This window comes from Oncorhynchus mykiss, chromosome 23 (assembly GCF_013265735.2).
Source record: "Oncorhynchus mykiss isolate Arlee chromosome 23, USDA_OmykA_1.1, whole genome shotgun sequence".
In the NCBI taxonomy this organism is placed as follows: Eukaryota; Metazoa; Chordata; class Actinopteri; order Salmoniformes; family Salmonidae; genus Oncorhynchus; species Oncorhynchus mykiss.
Window position 1 is genome coordinate 25915935 of NC_048587.1, and position 22455 is coordinate 25938389.

The 22455-nt window shown below is 43.7% G+C and overlaps 1 protein-coding gene across 2 annotated transcripts in view; it reads right to left on the minus strand.

Moving 5' to 3' along the window:
- Positions 1 to 16540, minus strand: part of LOC110502495 (ubiquitin thioesterase Zranb1) — a 47519-nt gene extending 30979 nt beyond the window's left edge. Inside the window, exons 1-2 of one of the 2 annotated variants that reach the window (XM_036960039.1) lie at positions 15963 to 16540; positions 10211 to 11226 (exon numbers count right to left, since the gene is read on the minus strand). In XM_036960039.1, coding sequence (XP_036815934.1) covers positions 10211 to 11138 — 928 coding nt within the window. In that variant the 5' untranslated portion in view covers positions 11139 to 11226; positions 15963 to 16540. The remainder of the gene's footprint in view (positions 1 to 10210; positions 11227 to 15962) is intronic. The other variant, XM_021580551.2, reaches the window with a different exon arrangement.
- Positions 16541 to 22455: the final 5915 nt, after the last annotated feature.

The following is a 22455-nucleotide window of genomic DNA, read 5'->3' on the forward strand; positions in this document are numbered from 1 at the left end:
TTGCCTATAATTTCCACCTGTTGTATATTCCATTTGCACAACAGCATGTGAAATGTATTGTCCACCAGTGTTGCTTCCTAAGTGGACAGTTTGATTTCACAGAAGTGTGATTGACTTGGAGTTACATTGTGTTGTTTAAGTATTCCCTTTATTTTTTTGAGCAGTGTATATGTTGACAACGAGAGATCCCCTGGGCTCCCATTCACAGTATTAAGTTGGGTCCCCTCAGACAATGGGGAGTCCTTTGCATCAGTGGACAAACTGACTGGGAGGGGCAACTCCACTAAAAACAGAAGAGAGGCTAGCTAGCCAATGGAATCCTCTCTGCCATGTAGTCCAGACAGCAGCAGTGGAATCCACTGTCACCATTAACTCCAGGTGCAGTGCCACTGACTGGACCAGACCTTGATTCAAAGCTTCAAGGGACACTCTCTGAAAGGGAAAGTAGAGTATCCTCTTCACTAGGGTTGCAAATGGTCTGAAACCTCCCGGGAAATTTCTGAAAATGTTCCATGGGAAGTAAAGGAATTTGGGGAATTTTGCTTAAATTTATCAAAAAAGTTAGCTTATAACAGTGAACCTTTTTTGTGGGATACACACAAGGCAATTCTAGATCTTATGGCATATTTGGTTGAACTATCACCAATTCAATGGAATTGCAACCCTCTGCATGCACAGTAAATTCTTCAATCACATGTGCTGTTTACTCAAGGTCTTGCACACTAATGAGATGCTATTGAGCCCACACCACTACACTGTCTGAGCCAAGGACTACATGCTTTCTGGTAACTTTTGATTACAATACCGGGTGGGGTGAAATACACACACACACAGTTGAAGTCAGAAGTTTACATACACCTTAGCAAAATACAGTTTTTCACAATTGCTGACATTTAATCTGAGTAAAAATTCCCTGGCTTAGGTCAGTTAGGATCACCACTTTATTTTAAGAATGTGAAATGTCAGAATAATAGTAGAGATAATGATTTATTTCAGCTTTTATTACTTTCATCACATTCCCAGTGGGTCAGAAGTTTACATACCCTCAATTAGTATTTGGTAGCATTGCCTTTAAATTGTTTAACTTGGATCAACCGTTTCTGGTAGCCATCCACAAGCTTCCCACAATAAGTTTACATACACTTAGGTTGGAGTGATTAAAACTCGTTTTTCAACTGCTCCACAAATTTCTTGTTAACAAACTATAGTTTTGGCAAGTCGGTTAGGACATCTACTTTGTGCACGACACAGGTAAGTTTTCCAACAATTGTTTACAGACAGATTATGTCACTTATAATTCATTGTATCACAATTCTAGTGGGTCAGATGTTTACATACACTAAGTTGACTGTGCCTTTCAACAGCTTGGAAAATTCAATTAAATGATGTCATGGCTTTAGAAGCTTCTGATAGGCTAATTGACATAATTTGAGTCAATTGGAGGTGTACCTGTGGATGTATTTCAAGGCCTACCTTCAAACTCAGTGCCTCTTTGCTTGACATCATGGGAAAATCAAAATAAATCAGCAAAGACCTCAGAAAAAAAACTGTAGACCTCCACAAGTCTGAAATAAATCATTCTCTCTACTATTATTCTGACATTTCACATTCTTAAAATAAAGTGGTGATCCTAACTGACCTAAACCAGGGAATTTTTACTCAGATTAAATGTCAGCAATTGTGAAAAACTGGAGTTTAAATGTAGTTGGCTAAGGTGTATGTAAACATCCGACTTCAACTGTACGTTTCATTTTAAAACATTTATCTTACAAAAGGAGTTGTTTAATCTAACTTTTCTAATCTTTATAAGAAAATGCCATGGGCACTATCTGATGTGTGGAGACATTTCACTGCAGCTAATGCAGAAGGAAAAGCTGTGTACATTTGCAAATACTGTGCCAAATCATATGTGAAGAATGCAACAAAGACACAGAACCATCTGGCCAAGTGCATAAAGTTCCCTCAGCGCTCACAACAAGCAACCTCTGACAAAAGTCATACTTCTATTCGAGGTGAAAATGATGAATCGGACACCTTATCGATAGCAACATCTCATGGTCCTCCTGGACTCAGAAGTTGTTTTGACTCAATGGAGGAACGTAGTCAGAGAAATGCTGATGAATGTCTTGCTCAAGCTGTGTATGCAACTGGTTCACCTCCGATGCTCACAGGCAGTGTATTGGAAGAGATTACAGAATGTTCTTCGCCCAGCATACACCCATCTAACCAGACATGCTTTATCCACTAGTTTGCTGGACGCAGAGTTCAAGTGAAGATCAAGCAAATCATAGAGAAAGCAGACTGTGTTGCAATCATCTCTGATGGGTGGTTGAATGTTCGTGGGCAAGGAATAATTAACTACATAATCTCCACCCCTCAACCAGTATTCTTCAATAGCAGAGGCACAAGGGACAACAGACACACCGGTCTCCACATTGCAGATGAGCTGAAGGCAGTCATCAATAACCTTGGACAAAATAAGGTATTTGCACTGGTGACAGACAATGCTGCGAACATGAAGGCTGCTTGGTCTGAAGTGGAGGAGTCCTACCCTCACATCACACCCATTGGCCGTGCTGCTCATGCATTGAATCTGCTCTTCAAGGACATCATGGCACTGAAAACAATGATACACTCTACAAGAGAGAAAATGAAATGGTTAGGTATGTGAATGGTCATCAAGTTATAGCAGCAATCTACCTCACCAAGCAAAGTGCACTTCCAAGCAAGGGCTTTGGAATGGAGATGCAATATGGCAGTCGTGCCAACATATCTCATCAGCCACCTGGTGGAAGGGACTTTGTGGATCTGAGGCTCTTTCCCGTTGCCTCCATCATCCTCCAAATCCCACCAACATCAGCTTCCTCAGAGAGCAACTGGTCCTTGTTTGGGAACACATATCAACGCAACAGGCTGACCAATACAAGGGTTGAAAAATTGGTGGCCATCTGGGCAAATTTGAGGCTTTTTGAGCCTGGCAATGAGCCATCCTCAAAAAGGTTGGAAAGTGACAATGAAGATAACTTCTTATGGCTGGGGGCAGTATTGAGTTGCTTGGATGAATAAGGTGCCCAGAGTAAACTGCCTGCTACTCAGTCCCAGTTGGTAATATATGCATATTATTAGTACATTTGGATAGAAAACACTCTGAAGTTTCTAAAACTGTTTGAATGATGTCTGTGAGTATAACAGAACTCATATGGCAGGCAAAAACCTGAGAAAAAATCCAACAAGGAAGTGGGAAATCTGAGGTTGGTCGTTTTTCAACTCATTCCCTATTGAAGATGCAGTGGGATATTGGTCATGTTGCACTTCCTAAGGCGTCCACTAGATGTCAACAGTCTTTAGAAACTTGTTTGAGGCTTCTACTGTAAAGGAGGGGCTCATAAGGGCTCTGAGTCAGTGGTCTGGCAGATTGCCACAAGCTCATGATGCTCGTTCACGTGAGAGGTAGCTCGCGTTCCATTGCTTTTCTTCAGACAAAAGGAATTCTCCGGTTGGAACATTACTGAAGATTTATGTTAAAAACATCCTAAAGAGTGATTCTATACATCGTTTGACACGTTTCTACGGACTAACGGAACTTGTTGACATTTCGTCTGCTCCTAGTGAACACGCTTCGTGACTTTGGATTTGTTTACAAAATGCGCTAACAAAATTATCTATTTGGACATAAATGTTGGACATTATCGAACAAAACAAACATTTATTGTGGAACTGGGATTCCTGGGAGTGCATTCTGATGAAGATCAAAGGTAAGTAAATATTTATAATGATATTCGACTTCTGTTGACTGCACAATATGGGGGATATCTTTTTCGCTTGTTTGGTCTCTGAGCGCAGTACTCAAGATTATTGCATGGTTAGCTTTTTCCGTAAAGCTTTATTGAAATCTGTCACAGCGGTTGCATTAAAGGAGAAAGTTCCATGCATAACACTTGTATTTTCATCAACATTTATTATGAGAATTTCTGTAAATTGATGTGGCTCTCTGCAAAATCACCGGATGATTTTGGAACTACTGGACATTTTTCTGTGACTTGGGTCTGACCTAACATAATCGTTTGTGGTGCTTTCGCCGTAAAGCCTATTTGAAATCCGACTCTGTGGTGGGATTAACAAGAAGCGTACTTCTATGTTTGAGGAATTATAATTATGGGATTTCTGTTGTTTTGAATTTGGCGCCCTGCACTTTCCCTGGCTGTTGTCATATCGATCCCGTTAGCAGGATCTCAGCCCTAAGAAGATAAGGCCTCAGTCTGATGTTCAAGAGGTGGACATTGAGGAGGTCAAGGGAGAAGACATGGAAGCCTGAGAGTGGAAGCCATTGAATGTTGAAAACGTTTTTGGGAGATGCTCATTGGGGATCATTCAATATTCTTTATTTTGTTGTTCAGTGAAATCATCTCGTAAAGAATCAACTCATTTAATTAAAGTTAAATTCATAACTAAATAGTTCTTTAAAATTTATATTGGAAGGATGTAATCATTTGAAAATATGTCTACTTATAAAAGGTAAAAGGTTTATGTTTTTGTCTCCATATGATATGGTCAATATATCCAATGCAAAAAAACATCTACACTGGGAAGAACAAGTATTTGATACACTGCCGATTTTGCAGGCTTTCCTACTTACAAAGCATGTAGAGGTCTGTCATTTTTATCATAGGTACACTTCAACTGTGAGACGGAATCTAAAACAAAAATCCAGAAAATCACATTGTATGATTTTTAAGTAATTAATTTGCATTTTAATGCATGACATAAGTATTTGATCACCTACCAACCAGTAAGAATTCCGGCTCACAGACCTGTTCGTTTTTCTTTAAGAAGCCCTCCTGTTCTCCACTTACTAACTGTATTAACTGCACCTGTTTGAACTCGTTACCTGTATAAAAGACACCTGTCCACACACTCAATCAAACAGACGCCAACCTCTCCACAATGGCCAAGACCAGAGAGCTGTGTAAGGACATCAGGGATAAAAATTGTAGACCTGAACAAAGCTGGGATGGGCTACAGGACAATAGGCAAGCAGCTTGGTGAGAAGGCAACATCTGTTGGCGCAATTATTAGAAAATGGAAGAAGTTCAAGATGACGGTCAATCACCCTCGTTCTGGGGCTCCATGCAAGATCTCACCTCGTGGGGCATCAATGATCATGAGGAAGGTGAGGGATCAGCCCAGAACTACACGGCAGGACCTGGTCAATGACCCGAAGAGAGCTGGGACCACAATCTCAAAGAAAACATTAGTAACACACTACGCCGTCATGGATTAACATCCTGCAGCGCACGCAAGGTCCCCCTGCTCAAGCCAGTGCATGTCCAGGCCCATCTGAAGTTTGTCAATGACCATCTGGATGATCCAGAGGAGGAATGGGAGAAGGTCATGTGGTCTGATGAGACAAAAATAAAGCTAAACTCCACTCGTCGTGTTTGGAGGAAAAATAAGGAGGAGTACAACCCCAAGAACACCATCCCAAACGTGAATCATGGAGGTGGAAACATCATTCTTTGGGGATGCTTTTCTGCAAAAGGGGACAGGACGACTGCCCAGCGACAGCCCCAAAACCTGAAGGATCTGGAGAAGGTCTGTATGGAGGAGTGGGACAAAATCCTCGCTGCAGTGTGTGCAAACCTGGTCAGATAAGTGTGAATAAGCCCACTATGCTCTCTATGTAATTTGTCGTCATTATATCCAGAATAATTCATAGGAATAGCGTTGGGTGTTGCGCAATAGTCTATCCTACACAATTGCACACAGTAGTGTCCAATCCGAGGCACAAAAACATGAACTCATTACCTTGATGCTTTCTCTATTAATTCTAATGAGAACCTGCTGTAAATCAAGCAGAGAACTGATGATCAACATCAATTCACTAGAGATATTAGATCCAACGTGAATCCAGGCACAACTGTCTTCACCGGCGTAACGAATGAGACACCAAAATATTTGGGACATTCCTCGCAAACACCTTTTTTTTCCAGCACTTGGGCTGTTGTTGCATCACATGCGCTATCACAACAGCTGTTCGTCACTTGACTGTCATTCAGAAAACTCCTTCCTGGATCAGATGGTGTGAAAATATCATGGCGTAATTAAACAGCGCAACCCCAAATGTGCATCTAACAAGTAAATATGCATAAATATTGAAGAGGCATTCTGGTTAGAAGAATTTGATTTTGCAATAGCATTGATTTTGGGGGATTTGTGTGCCCATAAACTGTGTTCACCACATAACATAAACAGACACTAAAATGTTACACTGCATTTCTGAAATGTCCATATATTTTTTTTAACTGTCCAACAGCTAGAGCCAGGATTGTCACAGGGTTCAAGTTCAATGTCTAATTTAACTGATTAATATATGGCATAAACAACTTACACTGCCATAAATGCCAGGACAGAAAGGTTAAAAGTTATTTGTAAACCATGAGAAATAATTAAACAAGAGTTCAAATCTAAATTTTATTGGTCACATACACATATTTAGCAGGTGTTCTTGCAGGTGTAGCGAAATGCTTGTGTTCATAGCTCCAACAGTGCAGTAGTATCTAAGAATTCACAACAATACACACATCTAAAAAGTAAAAGAATGGAATTAAGAAATATATAATTATTAGGACGAGCAATGTCGGAGTGGCATTGATGAAATACAGTAAAATACAGTATATACATATGAGATGAGTAAAGCAGTATCAGTCTCTTGGTCCCAGCTTTGATGCACCTGTACTGTCCTCGCTTCTGGATGACAGCGGGGGGAACAGGCCGTGGTTCGGGTGGCTGAGGTCGTTGAGGATCTTCTTGGCCTTCTCATGACATTGGGTGCTGTAGACAGTGTGCCCCCGCTGATGCGTTGGGCATGCCGTACCATCCTCTGGAGACCCCTGCGGTTGCGGGCGGTGCAGTTGCCGTACTAGGCGGTGATACAGCTCGACAGGATGCTCTTAATTATCCATCTGTAAAAGTTTGTGAGGGTCTTTGGGGCCAAGCCAAATTTCTTCAGCCTCCTAAAAAAAAAAAAGGTTGTTCACAAAACTGTCTGTGTGGGTGGACCATTTCAGATTGTCAGTGATGTGAACGCCAAGGAAATTGAAGCTTTCCACCTTCACCGTGGTCCCGTCGATGTGGATAGGGGCGTGCTCCCTCTGCGGTTTCCTGAAATCCCCAATCAGCTCCTTTGTTTTGTTGATGTTGAGGGAGAGGTTACTTTCTTGGCACCACTCAGCCAGGGCCCTCACCTCCTCCCTGTAGGCGGTCTCTTCATTGTTGGTAATCAGGACTACTACTGTACTGTCGTCTGCAAACTTGATGATTGAGTTGGAGGCGTACATGGTCATGCAGTCATGGAGGGAGTACAGGAGGGGGCTGAGCACGCACATTTCTGGGGCCCCTGTGTTGAGGATCAGCAAAGTGGAAGTGTTGTTTCCTACCTTCACCATCTGAGGGAGGCCCATCAGGAAGTCCAGGACCCAGTTGCACAGGGCGGGGTTCAGATCCAGGGCCCCAAACTTAATGATGAGCTTGGAGGGTACTATGGTGTTGAATGCTGAGCTATAGTCAATGAACAACATTCTGACGTAGGTATTCCTCTTGTCCAGATGGGATAGGGCTGTGTGCAGTGCAATGGCAATTGCATTGTCTGTGAATCTATTGGGGCGGTAAGTAAATTGAAGTGGGTCTAGTATGTCAGTTAAGGTAGAGGTTTATATGATCCTTAACTAGCCTCACAAAGCACTTCATGATGACAGAAGTGAGTGCTATGGAGCAGTAGTCATTTAGCTCAGCTACCTTTGCTTTCTTGGGTACAGCAGACTGGGATAGGGAGAGATTGAATATGTCTTTAAAACACTCCAGCCAACTGGTCTGCGCATTCTCTGAGGACGCGGCTAGGATGCCGTCTAGGCCAACACCATTGCAAGGGTTAACATGCTTAAAACATCGTACTCACATTCGGCCACAGAGAATGAGAGCGGGCCGTGTCGGTGGCACTGCGTTATCCTCAAAGCAGGCTAAGAAGGTGTTTAGCTTGTCTGGGAGCAAGACGTCGGTGTCCGCGGCGTGGCTGGTTTTCCCTTTGTAATCCGTGACTGTTTGTAGATCCTTCCACATACGTCTCGTGTCAGAGCCATTTGAATTGCAACTCCTTTGCCTCTATACTGACATTTTGCCTGTTTGCCTTACGGAGGGAATAACTACACTGTTTGTATTTGACCATATTCCCAGTGGTTAAATGCAGTGGGTTGCACTTTCAGCTTTGCGCGAATTCTGCCGTCTATCCATGGTTTCTAGTTTGGGTAGTTTTTTTTTATAGTCACCATGGGAAAGACATCCCTTATAAGTGTCAATGTTATTCTCAAAGGCTACCCGGAACATATCCCAGTTTGCGTGATCAAAACAATCTTGGAAGCATGGATTCCGATTGGGCAGACCAGTGTTGACTAGACCTTAGCACGGGTACTTCCTTTCGAGTTTCTGCCTATAGGAAGGGAGAAGCAAAATGGAGTCTTATTTGCAAAAGGGAGGGTGGGGGAGGGCCTTGTAGACATCTTGAAAAGTCAAGTAGCAGTGATCTAGTGTTTTTCCTGAGTGAGTACTACAGTCAATGTGCTGATAGAACTTCAGTAGCCTTTTCCTCAAATTTGCTTTCTTAAAATCCCCAGCTACAATAAATGCGGCCTCAGGATATGTGATTTCCAGTTTGCATAACGTCCAGTGTAGTTCTTTGAGGCCCTCGTGGTATCGGCTTGAGGGGGAATATACACGGCTGTGACTATAACCAAAAGAGAATTATCTTGGGAGGTAATACGATCAGCATTTGATTGTGTGGTATTCTAGGTCGGATGAACAAAAGGACTTGAGTTTCTGTATGTTTGCACAATCACACCATGAGTGGTTAATCATGAAGCATACACCCCCGCCTTCTTCACGGAAAGTTATTTATTCCTGTCTGCACGATGAACTGAGAACCCAGCTGGCTGTATGTGCAACCGATGTGAAATGGCTAGCTAGTTAGCGGTGGTGCGCGCTAATAGTGTTTCAATCGGTGACGTCACTCGCTCTGAGACCTGAAGTAGTTGTACCCCTTGCTCTGCAAGGGCCGCGGCTTTTGTGAAGCGATGGGTAACGATGCTTCGTGGGTGACTTATCTGTGTGTGCAGAGGGTCCCTGGTTCGAGCCCAGGTAGGGGCGAGGGGACGGACTAAAGTTATACTGTTACATATGGACAGGGATTCCTTGAAAACATTCTGTGAAACAGAGTATGTCTCTCTAGAAGGATATCCTCGCCTTGAGCTCATCTACTTTATTGTCCAGAGACGGAACATTGGCAAGTAATATACTCGGAAACGGTGGATGGTGTGCCCGCCTTCTGAGTCGGACTAGAAGTTCATTCTGAATACCTCTTCTCCGCCGGTGGAGACTTGGAGCAGTTCAATAATGTAATTCGGAATGTTGGTGAGTTACCACCGCTCTGATATCCCAAAGTTATTTGTATTTAATAACACAAAAAATCTGGGCTAATAATGTAAGAGAGTACACACAAAAACAAATACTGCAAAGTTGCTTAGGAGCAAGAAGCAGAGCTGCCAGGTCTGTCGGCACCATCCTGGGTTAAAACAGCAGATTTAATCTTAATGTAATGACATTAATGACAAAAAAAATGGCAGATTATCATCAATGATTTATCAACAGCTATAACAAGTTGTCCAGTGTAGGAAATACTGGTACCCTAGTTTACAGAAAGACAAACAGTCTGTTCAGTCTAGCAAACAAGAATATCTGTCAGGTGAGGGTAAGGGTTGGAGGAACATAATGAACCAAAAGACTATGGTTGAGTTCCAGCCTGACATATTGCTATATCTTATGATGTGGTTAGCTGATATGGTACCTATATGGCATTCATCTGCACTGTAGTCAGACAGGAACTCAACCTCTGGCTTGAGTCAACACAGCAGTTCCTAACTGTTCATCCATCCACCCACTCAGCTTGCACAGGCTGCAGCCTCTCCTCTCAGAGCATGAGCAGGGAATCTGTTAACTCACTGCATAAAATGTATAATGAATAACTCCCATTTCACAACAGAAGTACATAAATACAGGGGAGTTGTTTCTCAACCATAACATTCTCCACAGCAGGCAATGCAGAGAAATAAACAGGATTGGAGATAACATCGATTTCCTTGCATCCACTCACGCACTGACTCACCTGCACAAGCATTGAGAAACAACCAGTCAGTCCTCCTCATCCTGTTCTTCATCTGTTTAAGCCTCTTAAAGTCCACCTGCCGCTCCTCTATGCTCCCAATTCCGGCTCCCAATGCCAGCTCGTTCCTCTGAAAGTCCATTTTAGCCTCCACCTCCCGCTTGGAGGTGGGCGGGGACCTCCTCTGGCTGCCGCAGCACCCCACTACTCCACTTCCGCCCCTTCCCAACCCCCCCCTCCTGTTGTCACTGTCCTGCTCGTTGAGTATGGAGGGTGGTAGGTTCTCGGGCTTCAAGGCCAGTTCGATGGGTTTTGCCAAGCTCTTGTGCCTGGAGTGGTCACACACCACACATTTGCACGCTTTAGGCCAGTTTGCATAAGTGCAGGAGGCACAGGTCCAGTGCTGGGCATGGGTGTTGAGGCGGTTGCGGTCGTTATACTCCTCGCAGGGGTCCGTAGGGGTGGATGGGGGTGTGGGTCGGCATCCTGAGCCTGAGGTCTGGGGTGACTCGGTGGAAATGCGTGGCTGCTGTGCCAGCCCCTGGTGGCGCTGCTCCTGCTGATGTCCCTGATGCCGCTGGCACAGACACTGAGTGCAGCGAATGGCACAGGGCCAGTTTAAGTAGGTGCACATATGGCAGGACCATTTGCTGGAGGGGGGCTCGGGGGAATCTGTGATGCGGACACGGGGGCGGGCACTGGAGTCCGGGCAGATTAGGAGACTGGAGCCTCCCTGGGGTGGGTTGTTGCTGTGACTCAGACGTTCCCACTGGTGGCTGGAGTCCAGGCCAGGGGTGCTCCGAAAGGGCTCCTCGGTGATGATGGCACCCCCACTGGGCCTCTGGGCGCGGCACATGGTGCACTTGATGGCAGAAGGCCAGTTCTCAAACGTGCAGTACTCACAGGCCCACTTGGCACCCAGCTCAGTCATCGTCACTCCACCGCTGGGTGATGGCTGCTGCTGGGAGGGACTCTGGTTGGCAGCTTCACTCAAGGAGATCACACAGGCAAGCAGGATGCTAGGGTAACAACAGAAACACAGGATAGGGTGAGGGGCCATACTGGTCTTTTAAAATCATCAGAGTGACTGCACTGTGACACATGGAGAAACACACAGAATAAAAATCACAGATAGATCTAATATACACATTTAGACTTTAAATGGATGTCATGTTTTAAAGGAAAACAAAAACAGTTAGGCTAGTTAAGCCTAATCTATTAGAGAGTAACAGATCTGATATTAGAGACCTCGCAACTCTGACACAAAAACTAAGAAAGCTACTTGTATTTCATCAACCATGCTCAAACAGCTACGATGTGCGCTCTTGACCTGGCACAAATTCTTAGGCTTTGATTTAACGCACTGAGAGGCTCAGTGCAGATTAACCCACATAGCAAGAAGCCAAGAGGCTGCGACCCAATCTTCTGCCCACATGCCTCTTAAAACTGATACTGTAAACACATCCGGAAATACAGAGCAAATGTGCCCTACAGAGCAGTGTTACCTGACAGATGAAACCAAACACCAGACAACACAACACTCAAACTCATGCCAATAATGAACCTTAAAAAGGTAGACTCAGCGAAATGATGTTGCCACGAGCAACACCGCAGATGTTGCAATGAGCGAGATTCAAGACTTCGCTATCACAGGGACACAGTTTCTGCTCATTTGTGTAGGTTTGCTTCACGCTGGTATGGCATGGCAGGTACAGGACCAAAATAGCTGGGAAGTTTCAAGGCTCCAAAGTCTTTAATTCCGATGGAGCTCTCTTCTTAATTATTCATACTTTTTTGTTGGCACTTTTTACCCCTTTTCCTCCCCAATTTCGTGATATCCAACTGGTAGTTGTTCCATCGCTGCAACTCCCGTACAGACTCGGGAGAGGTCGAGAGCCATGTATCCTCCGAAACATGACCATGCCACGCCACACTGCTTCTTGACACACTGCTCAATTAACCTGGTTGCCAGCCGTACCAATGTGTCTGAGGAAACACCGTACAACTGGCGACCGTGTCAGCGTGCATGCGCCCGGCCCGCCACAGGAGTCGCTAGAGCGGAAAGGGACAAGAACATACCGGCCAGCCAAACCCTCCTCTAACCCGGATGATGCTGGGCCAATTGTGCCCCGCCTCATGGGTGTCTGGGTAGCGGTCGGCTGCGTCACAGCCCGGGATCGAACCCGGATCTGTATTGACGCCTCTAGTACTGCGATGCAGTGCCTTAGACCGCTGTGCCACTCGGGAGGCCAGATCTTCGTACTTTGTGTGGTGTGATTTTTTAAAACTTTGCGTAGACTGAAATCACTGTGGAGAGCCCTCTGCGCTTCAACGCTGTTCGTTTTTGCAGATATTGACCCACTATGCTGTTTACTTTATGCACCTACGTCATGTCGCTGAGTCTACCTTTAACAATGCAGTTGAGAAGTTGCCCCTAGCTCTGACCTAGGCCCGTCAGATAGGTTTTTATTTGGTTAAACTATCTAAAAGGTTCTCGATTGGGGTGGGATAGGTTGGTCCTAGATAAGTGCAAAACAGTCTACTCTGCACTCTGAAATTTTCACGGATCGTCTACACCCATTGTTTACTAAGCATGTGACAAAAAGTGAATTGTTCTTATTCAATATGTTTGAAATATTCCTTGACAAAAACCAACACCATGCAAAATTAATATTAGTGAAATGTTTGCGATTACAAGAAATTCAGACAGGCAGCTAGCTATTATTACAACAAAATGCAAAATGCTGTGAGATGCATTTCAGCACATATTTAAAAAGGCTGTAAAACCAGGTTGAGGAGTAACTTACATTTGAAAGTTGAAACCACCACAAGCATAGATACACACGGCTAGGCATGGCTTAATGCGACCACACCCCCAAGTGGGGTACAGCCATAGGGTACCCTGTTACTCCTATGATAAATTGCCTGCTTTACTCAACCTGACAATGGCTGTTTTTTTGTGTTTTTTTTAATCATTATGGATATGTTTGGTTGGTCATTTTTAACATACTTCTACTTCATCTTAAATGAACAATCTACATCATACCTAAAAACACTTTCATTCTAAATGTAAAAATGTTAGCATGAACAGAGATTGTCGCATGGAATGTATGTCACAATTATGGGGCCAAGCGACGTCTCCAGACTAACTAGCTAGCCCTGCTCGAAAAGCTGACACTTTTACATTTCCATAAATGTTTTCAGCAGCATCATGTGTCGTTATTAATATACTTGGTTGTCATGACAATAATTAGTACGAGAAAAAGACCACAAAATTAAGTTGAATCAACTGTTCAAGGACCAGGTTAGATGAACCTCATGGTTTCAGGATATTACAGCACATTCGGAAAGTCTACAGACCCCTTGACTTTTCCCACATTTCGTTACATTACTGCCTTATTCTAAAATTGATTAAATAAAAATCCTCAATCTACACACAATACCCCATTAAGACAAATCAAAAACAGTTTAGAAAATGTAGCAAATGTTTTAGAAATACACAGAAATACCTTATTTACATAAGTATTCAGACCCTTTGCTATGAGCCTCAAATTGAGCTCAAGTGCACCCTGTTTCCATTGATCATCCCTGAGATGTTTCTACAACTTGATTGGAGTCCACCTGTGGTAAATTCAATTGATTGGATATGATTTGGAAAGGAACACACCTGTCTATATAAGGTCCCACAGTTGACAGTGCATGTCAGAGCAAAAACCAAGCCATGAGGTCGAAGGAATTGTCCGTAGAGCTCAGAGACAGGATTGTGTCAATGCACGGATCTGGGGAAAGGTACCCACAAATGTCTGCAGCATTGAATGTCCCCAAGAACACAGTGGCCTCAATCATTCTTAAATGGAAGATGTTTGGAACCACCATGACTTTTCCTAGAGCTGGCTACCTGGCCAAAATAAGCAATCGGGGGGGAAAAGGTCCTTGGTCAGGGAGGTGACCAAGAACCCGAAGGTCACTGACAGAGCTCCAGATTTCCTCTGTGGAGATGGGAGAACCTTCCAGAAGGACAACCATCTCTGCAGCACTCCACCAATTAGGCCTTTATGGTAAAGTAGCCAGACGGAAGCCACTCTTCAGTAAAAGGCACATGACAGCCCACTTGAAGTTGACCAAAAGGCACCTAAAGGACTCTGAGACCATGAGAAACAAGATTCACTGGTCTGATGAAACCAAGATTGAACTCTTCGGCCTGAATGCCAAAGAGTCACGTCAGGAGGAGACCTGGCACCATCCCTACGGTGAAACATGGTGATGGCAGCATCATGCTGTGGGGATGTTTTTCAGCGGCAGGGACTAGGAGACTAGTGAGGATCGAGGGAAAGATGAATAGAGCAAAGTACAGAGAGCTCTTTGATGAAAACCTGCTCAGAGTGTGCAGGACCTCAGACTGTGGCGCCAGTTCACCTTCCAACAGGACAACAACCCTAATCCCACAGCTAAGACAACTCAGGAGTGGCTTCGGGACATGTCTCTAAATGTCCTTGAGTGGCCCAGCCAGAGCCTGGACTGGAACCCAATCAAACATCTCTGGATGTATTGCATACAGCTTGCTAGTTCCCTTGTAGTTAGGACTAGTGAGCTGTATAGTCCAAATAACAGCTATAATATTCTTCCGCATTTGTATATTTATGCAAAACTGGAGATTCCGCTATGTAACGTTAGGTGTAGGTATCAACATTGGCTAATTTGGGCCATTTGGTAGGGTTGTCTCCCCAGCTGGTCTCTGGCAAGTTGAAAGGCCATATAAGCAATCCAACAAGAATACACTTCTCTAAATACCTAGACCGTTCAAGGGCAGGTAGTAGTTACGCAACATATCTGACTAGTGAATTAGATAGAGATACATTTCTCGCTATCCGGCTAAAAACAAACAGTGAAGTAAGTATAATGCGACAGTTTTATTATCTTTTCTGTTAGCTAGCAATTATTGTCATGACAGCCCCGCATATTAATAACAACACGTGATGCTGCTGAACACGTTTATGGAAATGTAAAAGTGTCAGTAGTTTGCTTAAGAGGCCACCAAAGTTCGACAAATGACATCAGAGCAACATGAGTACCCTATGCCTGTACCTACTCCGGGATGTGGTCACGTGAAGCCACGCCTCGCTGTCTATCTATATAGCCTGGATTGGTAGCTAGCTACCTGATTGGTTTAAAAAAACAAAAAGAAGCATATGTGCAGTGTGTCTATTTATTTCAATTGAGCAATGTAACAAGTCAACTACTGTAATTAGCTAGTTTTGCTACTGCATATTGGGCTGGGCGTGTCGAATAAAAATCCACGATGATTATAGTTAGCTATTTACAAAGTAACAATGGTAAAAACACAACTACAAGACTAACTATTGTAACTAGTTAATTTAGCGTCTGTCTAATAATTTAGATTTGCGAGACGACTAAAGTTTTAATATGCAGGGCGAAATTCACATTCGTTTAAGGCAATATTTTTTAAACAGACAATGTTGTGCCCATTGGTCTCTAAATTTATGAAACTGTTTTTGACAAATCAAATTCTAACCAACGTTAGCACATTTGAAAATAATCTAGTGTAGCTAGTCAACTACAGTACAGTAAAGTACCCAGCTAACGTTATCTATTCAGTGCAGCTATGATGATCGCAGTAAAGGTAACGTTATGGCTTTCGTTCTAAACAATCTCATACAAGGGGTGACAACTGTATCTAGCTAACATTTAACAGTGGCGTCTGCTGGTTTTAACCAAAGATGTAACTGTGTTTTACCTTTTCCTGTGTTTACACTCCAACGCGCAACCACAACAAACCGCTCTTGAGCTTCAGTCCAACATTAACGTTATATCGCTCGCGCTTTCCCAACGAAACCCAATCTGTATGTCCCGAAGTCAAGCTTTCATTTGGTCAAAATACACATATTTAAGTTTCCGTTTGTACGTAGCTCCGAGACCTGTGCAATAGAACAACAACCCCGATGCAGTCTCTCCAGGGCTTTAAATATTTTTAATCCCAAATTTCAACCACCGTTCTGTCGGTTTTTAATGGCGGCGTGGGGGGGACACTGGAAAAAAAATACACTCCAGAGAGAAGCAGAAGGATTTATCACCTGGATTCAACGGGCAAACTAATTGGATCGTTTTTTTATATTCCTCCTGTTTGCTATGCAATACGTCGTTCGTTGCCAATAGTTAACAAGCTTAATCAAATATGTATAACTCTTTGTTATACCTGTGGCTTTATTTTAGCCGTCTCTGAAGTCAAAATAATATGAAACCGTAATTAATTTCTGCAGTCTTGGCTTAAATTATGTACCACGGAATATTACATTACACCCCATTCCCGGAGCCACCGTCATGTAATTTGTTTACGTCTGTATCTCAGCTGTATATCTTTAAGGGACATTAGGATGACGTCATATTTGGGATTTAAAAAAAGATATACTGCAGCAGTCTGCAGTAAAGGGCAGGTTATTAAAAAGGTAATCGATGGAAGTTCTAGACCACCATCAATCATCATGACTATTTTACCAACGACAGACTGTGACCCTGCTTTAAACCTATTTCAAGCATTGACATAAACAATGGCAAATTAGCAGAACAATAAATACATCTTTCAAATTCTGCATGGTTCATGCGACTGTTTATTTCAATGATTTATTTACATGAACGTCCCACCCACTTCCCAAATTACGTCCCAGAAGAAGACCACTCTGCTTTTATAAAATGTTTTACCTTTATTTAACTAGGCAAGTCCTTTAAGAACATTAAGAACAAATTATTGTTTTCAATGACGGCCTAGATTTTTACCTTGTCAACTCGGGGATTCGATCTGGTAACCTTTCGGTTACTAGTCCACTAGGCTACCTACCGCTCTCGAACGCCGGCTAACGGTTCTCTGGAACTATCCAGAGCGATAGGAACGCATGGAATATTTAAATTATCTGGAATTTTTTCATTTATAGCAATGCCATATGTATAACATTTTATATTTGCTCATATGATTTCCTTAAAAAAGACATGCAATCTCTTGACTTTTTCTCTCAAATGAATAATAATAATTATCTTGGAGATTTATACAATAAAAATGTTCAATAACTCCAGAGAATGACAACTGTTTTCTCTAATTCAAAAGTCCCACTAATGAATGGGCACATTAACGAATTTGATCCTACTTCCGGCGCCGACAGAGATGGCCGCCTCGCTTCGCGTTCCTAGGAAACTATGCAGTTTTTTGTTTTTTTACGTGTTATTTCTTACATTAGTACCCCAGGTCATCTTAGGTTTCATTACATACAGTCGAGAAGAACTACTGAATATAAGATCAGCATCAACTCACCATCAGTACGACCAAGAATATGTTTTTCGCGACGCGGATCCTGTGTTCTGCCTTACAAACAGGACAACGGAGTGGATCCTATGCAGCGACCCAAAAAAACGACTCCGAAAGAGAGGGAAACGAGGCGGTCTTCTGGTCAGACTCCGGAGACGGGCACAGCGCGCACCACTCCCTAGCATTCTTCTTGCCAATGTCCAGTCTCTTGACAACAAGGTTGATGAAATCCGAGCAAGGGTAGCATTCCAGAGGGACATCAGAGACTGTAACGTTCTTTGCTTCACGGAAACGTGGCTTACTGGAGAGACGCTATCCGAAGCGGTGCAGCCAACAGGTTTCTCCACGCATCGCGCAGACAGGAAAAAACATCTTTCTGGTAAAAAGAGGGGCGGGGGCGTATGCCTTATGACTAACGTGACATGGTGCGATGAAAGAAACATACAGGAACTCAAATCCTTCTGTTCACCTGATTTAGAATTCCTCACAATCAAATGTAGACCGCATTATCTACCAAGAGAATTCTCTTCGATTATAATCACAGCCGTATATATCCCCCCCCAAGCAGACACATCGATGGCTCTGAACAAACTTTATTTAACTCTCTGCAAACTGGAAACAATTTATCCGGAGGCTGCATTCATTGTAGCTGGGGATTTTAACAAGGCTAATCTGAAAACAAGACTCCCCAAATTTTATCAGCATATCGATTGCGCAACCAGGGGAGGAAAGACCTTGGACCATTGTTACTCTAACTTCCGCGACGCATATAAGGCCCTGCCCCGCCCCCCTTTCGGAAAAGCTGACCACGACTCCATTTTGTTGATCCCTGCCTACAGACAGAAACTAAAACAAGAGGCTCCCACGCTGAGGTCTGTCCAACGCTGGTCCGACCAAGCTGACTCCACACTCCAAGACTGCTTCCATCACGTGGACTGGGAGATGTTTCGTATTGCGTCAGATAACAACATTGACGAATACGCTGATTCAGTGTGCGAGTTCATTAGAACGTGCGTTGAAGATGTCGTTCCCATAGCAACGATTAAAACATTCCCTAACCAGAAACCGTGGATTGATGGCAGCATTCGTGTGAAACTGAAAGCGCGAACCACTGCTTTTAATCAGGGCAAGGTGTCTGGTAACATGACCGAATACAAACAGTGCAGCTATTCCCTCCGCAAGGCTATCAAACAAGCTAAGCGCCAGTACAGAGACAAAGTAGAATCTCAATTCAACGGCTCAGACACAAGAGGCATGTGGCAGGGTCTACAGTCAATCACGGACTACAGGAAGAAACCCAGCCCAGTCACGGACCAGGATGTCTTGCTCCCAGGCAGACTAAATAACTTTTTTGCCCGCTTTGAGGACAATACAGTGCCACTGACACGGCCTGCAACGAAAACATGCGGTCTCTCCTTCACTGCAGCCGAGGTGAGTAAGACATTTAAACGTGTTAACCCTCGCAAGGCTGCAGGCCCAGATGGCATCCCCAGCCGCGCCCTCAGAGCATGCGCAGACCAGCTGGCCGGTGTGTTTACGGACATATTCAATCAATCCCTATACCAGTCTGCTGTTCCCACATGCTTCAAGAGGGCCACCATTGTTCCTGTTCCCAAGAAAGCTAAGGTAACTGAGCTAAATGACTACCGCCCCGTAGCACTCACATCCGTCATCATGAAGTGCTTTGAGAGACTAGTCAAGGACCATATCACCTCCACCCTACCTGACACCCTAGACCCACTCCAATTTGCTTACCGCCCAAATAGGTCCACAGACGATGCAATCTCAACCACACTGCACACTGCCCTAACCCATCTGGACAAGAGGAATACCTATGTGAGAATGCTGTTCATCGACTACAGCTCGGCATTCAACACCATAGTACCCTCCAAGCTCGTCATCAAGCTCGAGACCCTGGGTCTCGACCCCGCCCTGTGCAACTGGGTACTGGACTTCCTGACGGGCCGCCCCCAGGTGGTGAGGGTAGGCAACAACATCTCCTCCCCGCTGATCCTCAACACTGGGGCCCCACAAGGTTGCGTTCTGAGCCCTCTCCTGTACTCCCTGTTCACCCACGACTGCGTGGCCACGCACGCCTCCAACTCAATCATCAAGTTTGCGGACGACACAACAGTGGTAGGCTTGATTACCAACAACGATGAGACGGCCTACAGGGAGGAGGTGAGGGCCCTCGGAGTGTGGTGTCAGGAAAACAACCTCACACTCAACGTCAACAAAACTAAGGAGATGATTGTGGACTTCAGGAAACAGCAGAGGGAACACCCCCCTATCCACATCGATGGAACAGTAGTGGATAGGGTAGCAAGTTTTAAGTTCCTCGGCATACACATCACAGACAAACTGAATTGGTCCACTCACACAGATAGCATCGTGAAGAAGGCGCAGCAGCGCCTCTTCAACCTCAGGAGGCTGAAGAAATTTGGCTTGTCACCAAAAGCACTCACAAACTTCTACAGATGCACAATCGAGAGCATCCTGGCGGGCTGTATCACCGCCTGGTATGGCAACTGCACCGCCCTCAACCGTAAGGCTCTCCAGAGGGTAGTGAGGTCTGCACAACGCATCACCGGGGGCAAACTACCTGCCCTCCAGGACACCTACACCACCCGATGTCACAGGAAGGCCATAAAGATCATCAAGGACATCAACCACCCGAGCCACTGCCTGTTCACCCCGCTATCATCCAGAAGGCGAGGTCAGTACAGGTGCATCAAAGCTGGGACCGAGAGACTGAAAAACAGCTTCTATCTCAAGGCCATCAGACTGTTAAACAGCCACCACTAACACTGAGTGGCTGCTGCCAACACACTGACACTGACTCAACTCCAGCCACTTTAATAATGGGAATTGATGGGAAATGATGTAAATATATCACTAGCCACTTTAAACAATGCTACCTTATATAAATGTTACTTACCCTACATTATTCATCTCATATGCATACGTATATACTGTACTCTATATCATCGACGGTATCCTTATGTAATACATGTATCACTAGCCACTTTATACTATACTATGCCACTTTGTTTACATACTCATCTCATTTGTACATACTGTACCCGATACCATCTACTGTATCTTGCCTATGCTGCTCTGTACCATCACTCATTCATATATCCTCATGTACATATTCTTTATCCCCTTACACTGTGTACAAGACAGTAGTTTTGGAATTGTTAGTTAGATTACTTGTTATTACTGCATTGTCAGAACTAGAAGCACAAGCATTTCGCTACACTCGCATTAACATCTGCTAACCATGTGTATGTGACAAATAAATTTGATTTGTATGTGAGAGATGTGCATTGTTAAAAGTGTAATGCGGCTTTTTTTGTTTTGTTATCTCAATATTAAATCATTTCTGGGTAACAATGTAGTACCTTACTGTGATTGTTTTCAATTCAAATGTTAAAAAATAAACAAAAATAGCTTCTTAGGAAATAGTAATTTCTCAGGCAAGAATTTTGCTAGGACTGTCTGGGAGTGGGGAGGGGAAAACTGAAAATTAACTCATTGGTGGAAATATTTGGATCTCTCTCTTATTGGTCTATTAACTCATTTACTGCATGGTGATGTCCCAATGGAAGGCCAAAAACTCCACCCTGCCAAAACAGGCCGAAATATCAGCTTGTCTTTTCAAACAACTCTTACACTTTATTAAGAGTATTAGCATACTTTTCACAATTTCATCGTATTATCCTAACCTAATAGTGTGGAAATATATATAAAACACAGGGAAACCTAGTTTTTGACTGTACTGGGCCTTTAACAGTTGGTCTTTCTGAACAACCCTTTACTCAGGCCTAAACAAAAAAGTGGGTAGAAAGGGTGAACAAATAACTCTGCAAAATAAATAAGCATGTCTCTTTTATTACACCCCACATAAGAACTGTGTTCTCTGTGAGAGAACAACTGTGACCAAAAGAGCTTGGTCTATCACTGTCCCGCCTATGATAGACATGTTCAGACATCAGGGATTTAATGGGACTTTGTGCTTCAGAGAGAAGGATTTCAGGGGCCGCTTTCAGCTTGGGGCCAAACCGTGTTGTTTAGAGTACTTTCACCCTCCTCTCCTGCCAGCCACTTCCAACATGACTGAGATGCTCATAAATAAGTGCTGTTTGAATGCTACCCCCTCCCATCTACTGTACAGTGAGTGTACATTATTATTTGTTCTTAACTCCCATTATTTATTCCAGTGATCAAGTGGAAACCACTCCTTTCACTCTCAATTTTGTCATTATAATCAGTTGTGACTTTGTTATTCAGTGATTCATTTGTAAACAATAAAATAAAAATGGAGTACCAGTCCGCCACGTTATGAGTTGACATGGCTAAGTGATGAAGGAAAGCTAGATGACCTTAAGACAGAAAGAGCGACATACAGGAAATGGGCTGTACATGGGAAAAGCTGGCTGCAGTAAAAAGGACAAACTGCTTTACATGGTAAAGCTCCTCCCTACATCCCTTCTGGCTAATTAGCAGACTATTCCTTGCACATTATCATGCTAAATGCTTAAAACCATCCATGGAGAATTGAGCTGTGTCATTGTCTGCCTCGAACGTGCAAGGTCCCCTAAAGACACTCAAGTCTCCCCTCACTCACTAGCTTATCTCTGAAAAGTCACTGGGCCATCTCTAAATGTGTCACACACTCATTGTTCTGGGCTTGACTCAGAACCCGTCTCTCCATCTATGTATGGGATTTCTTCCCACTATAGTGTATACTGAACAAAAATATAAACGCAACATGCAACAATTTCTCTTAGTTACAGTTCAATTAAGGAAATCAATTGAAATGTATTTAAATGGCTCTAATATATGGATTCCACATGACTGGGCAGGGGCGCAGCCATAGGTGGGCCTGGGAGAGAATAGGCCCACCCACTTGGGAGCCAGGCCCAGCCAA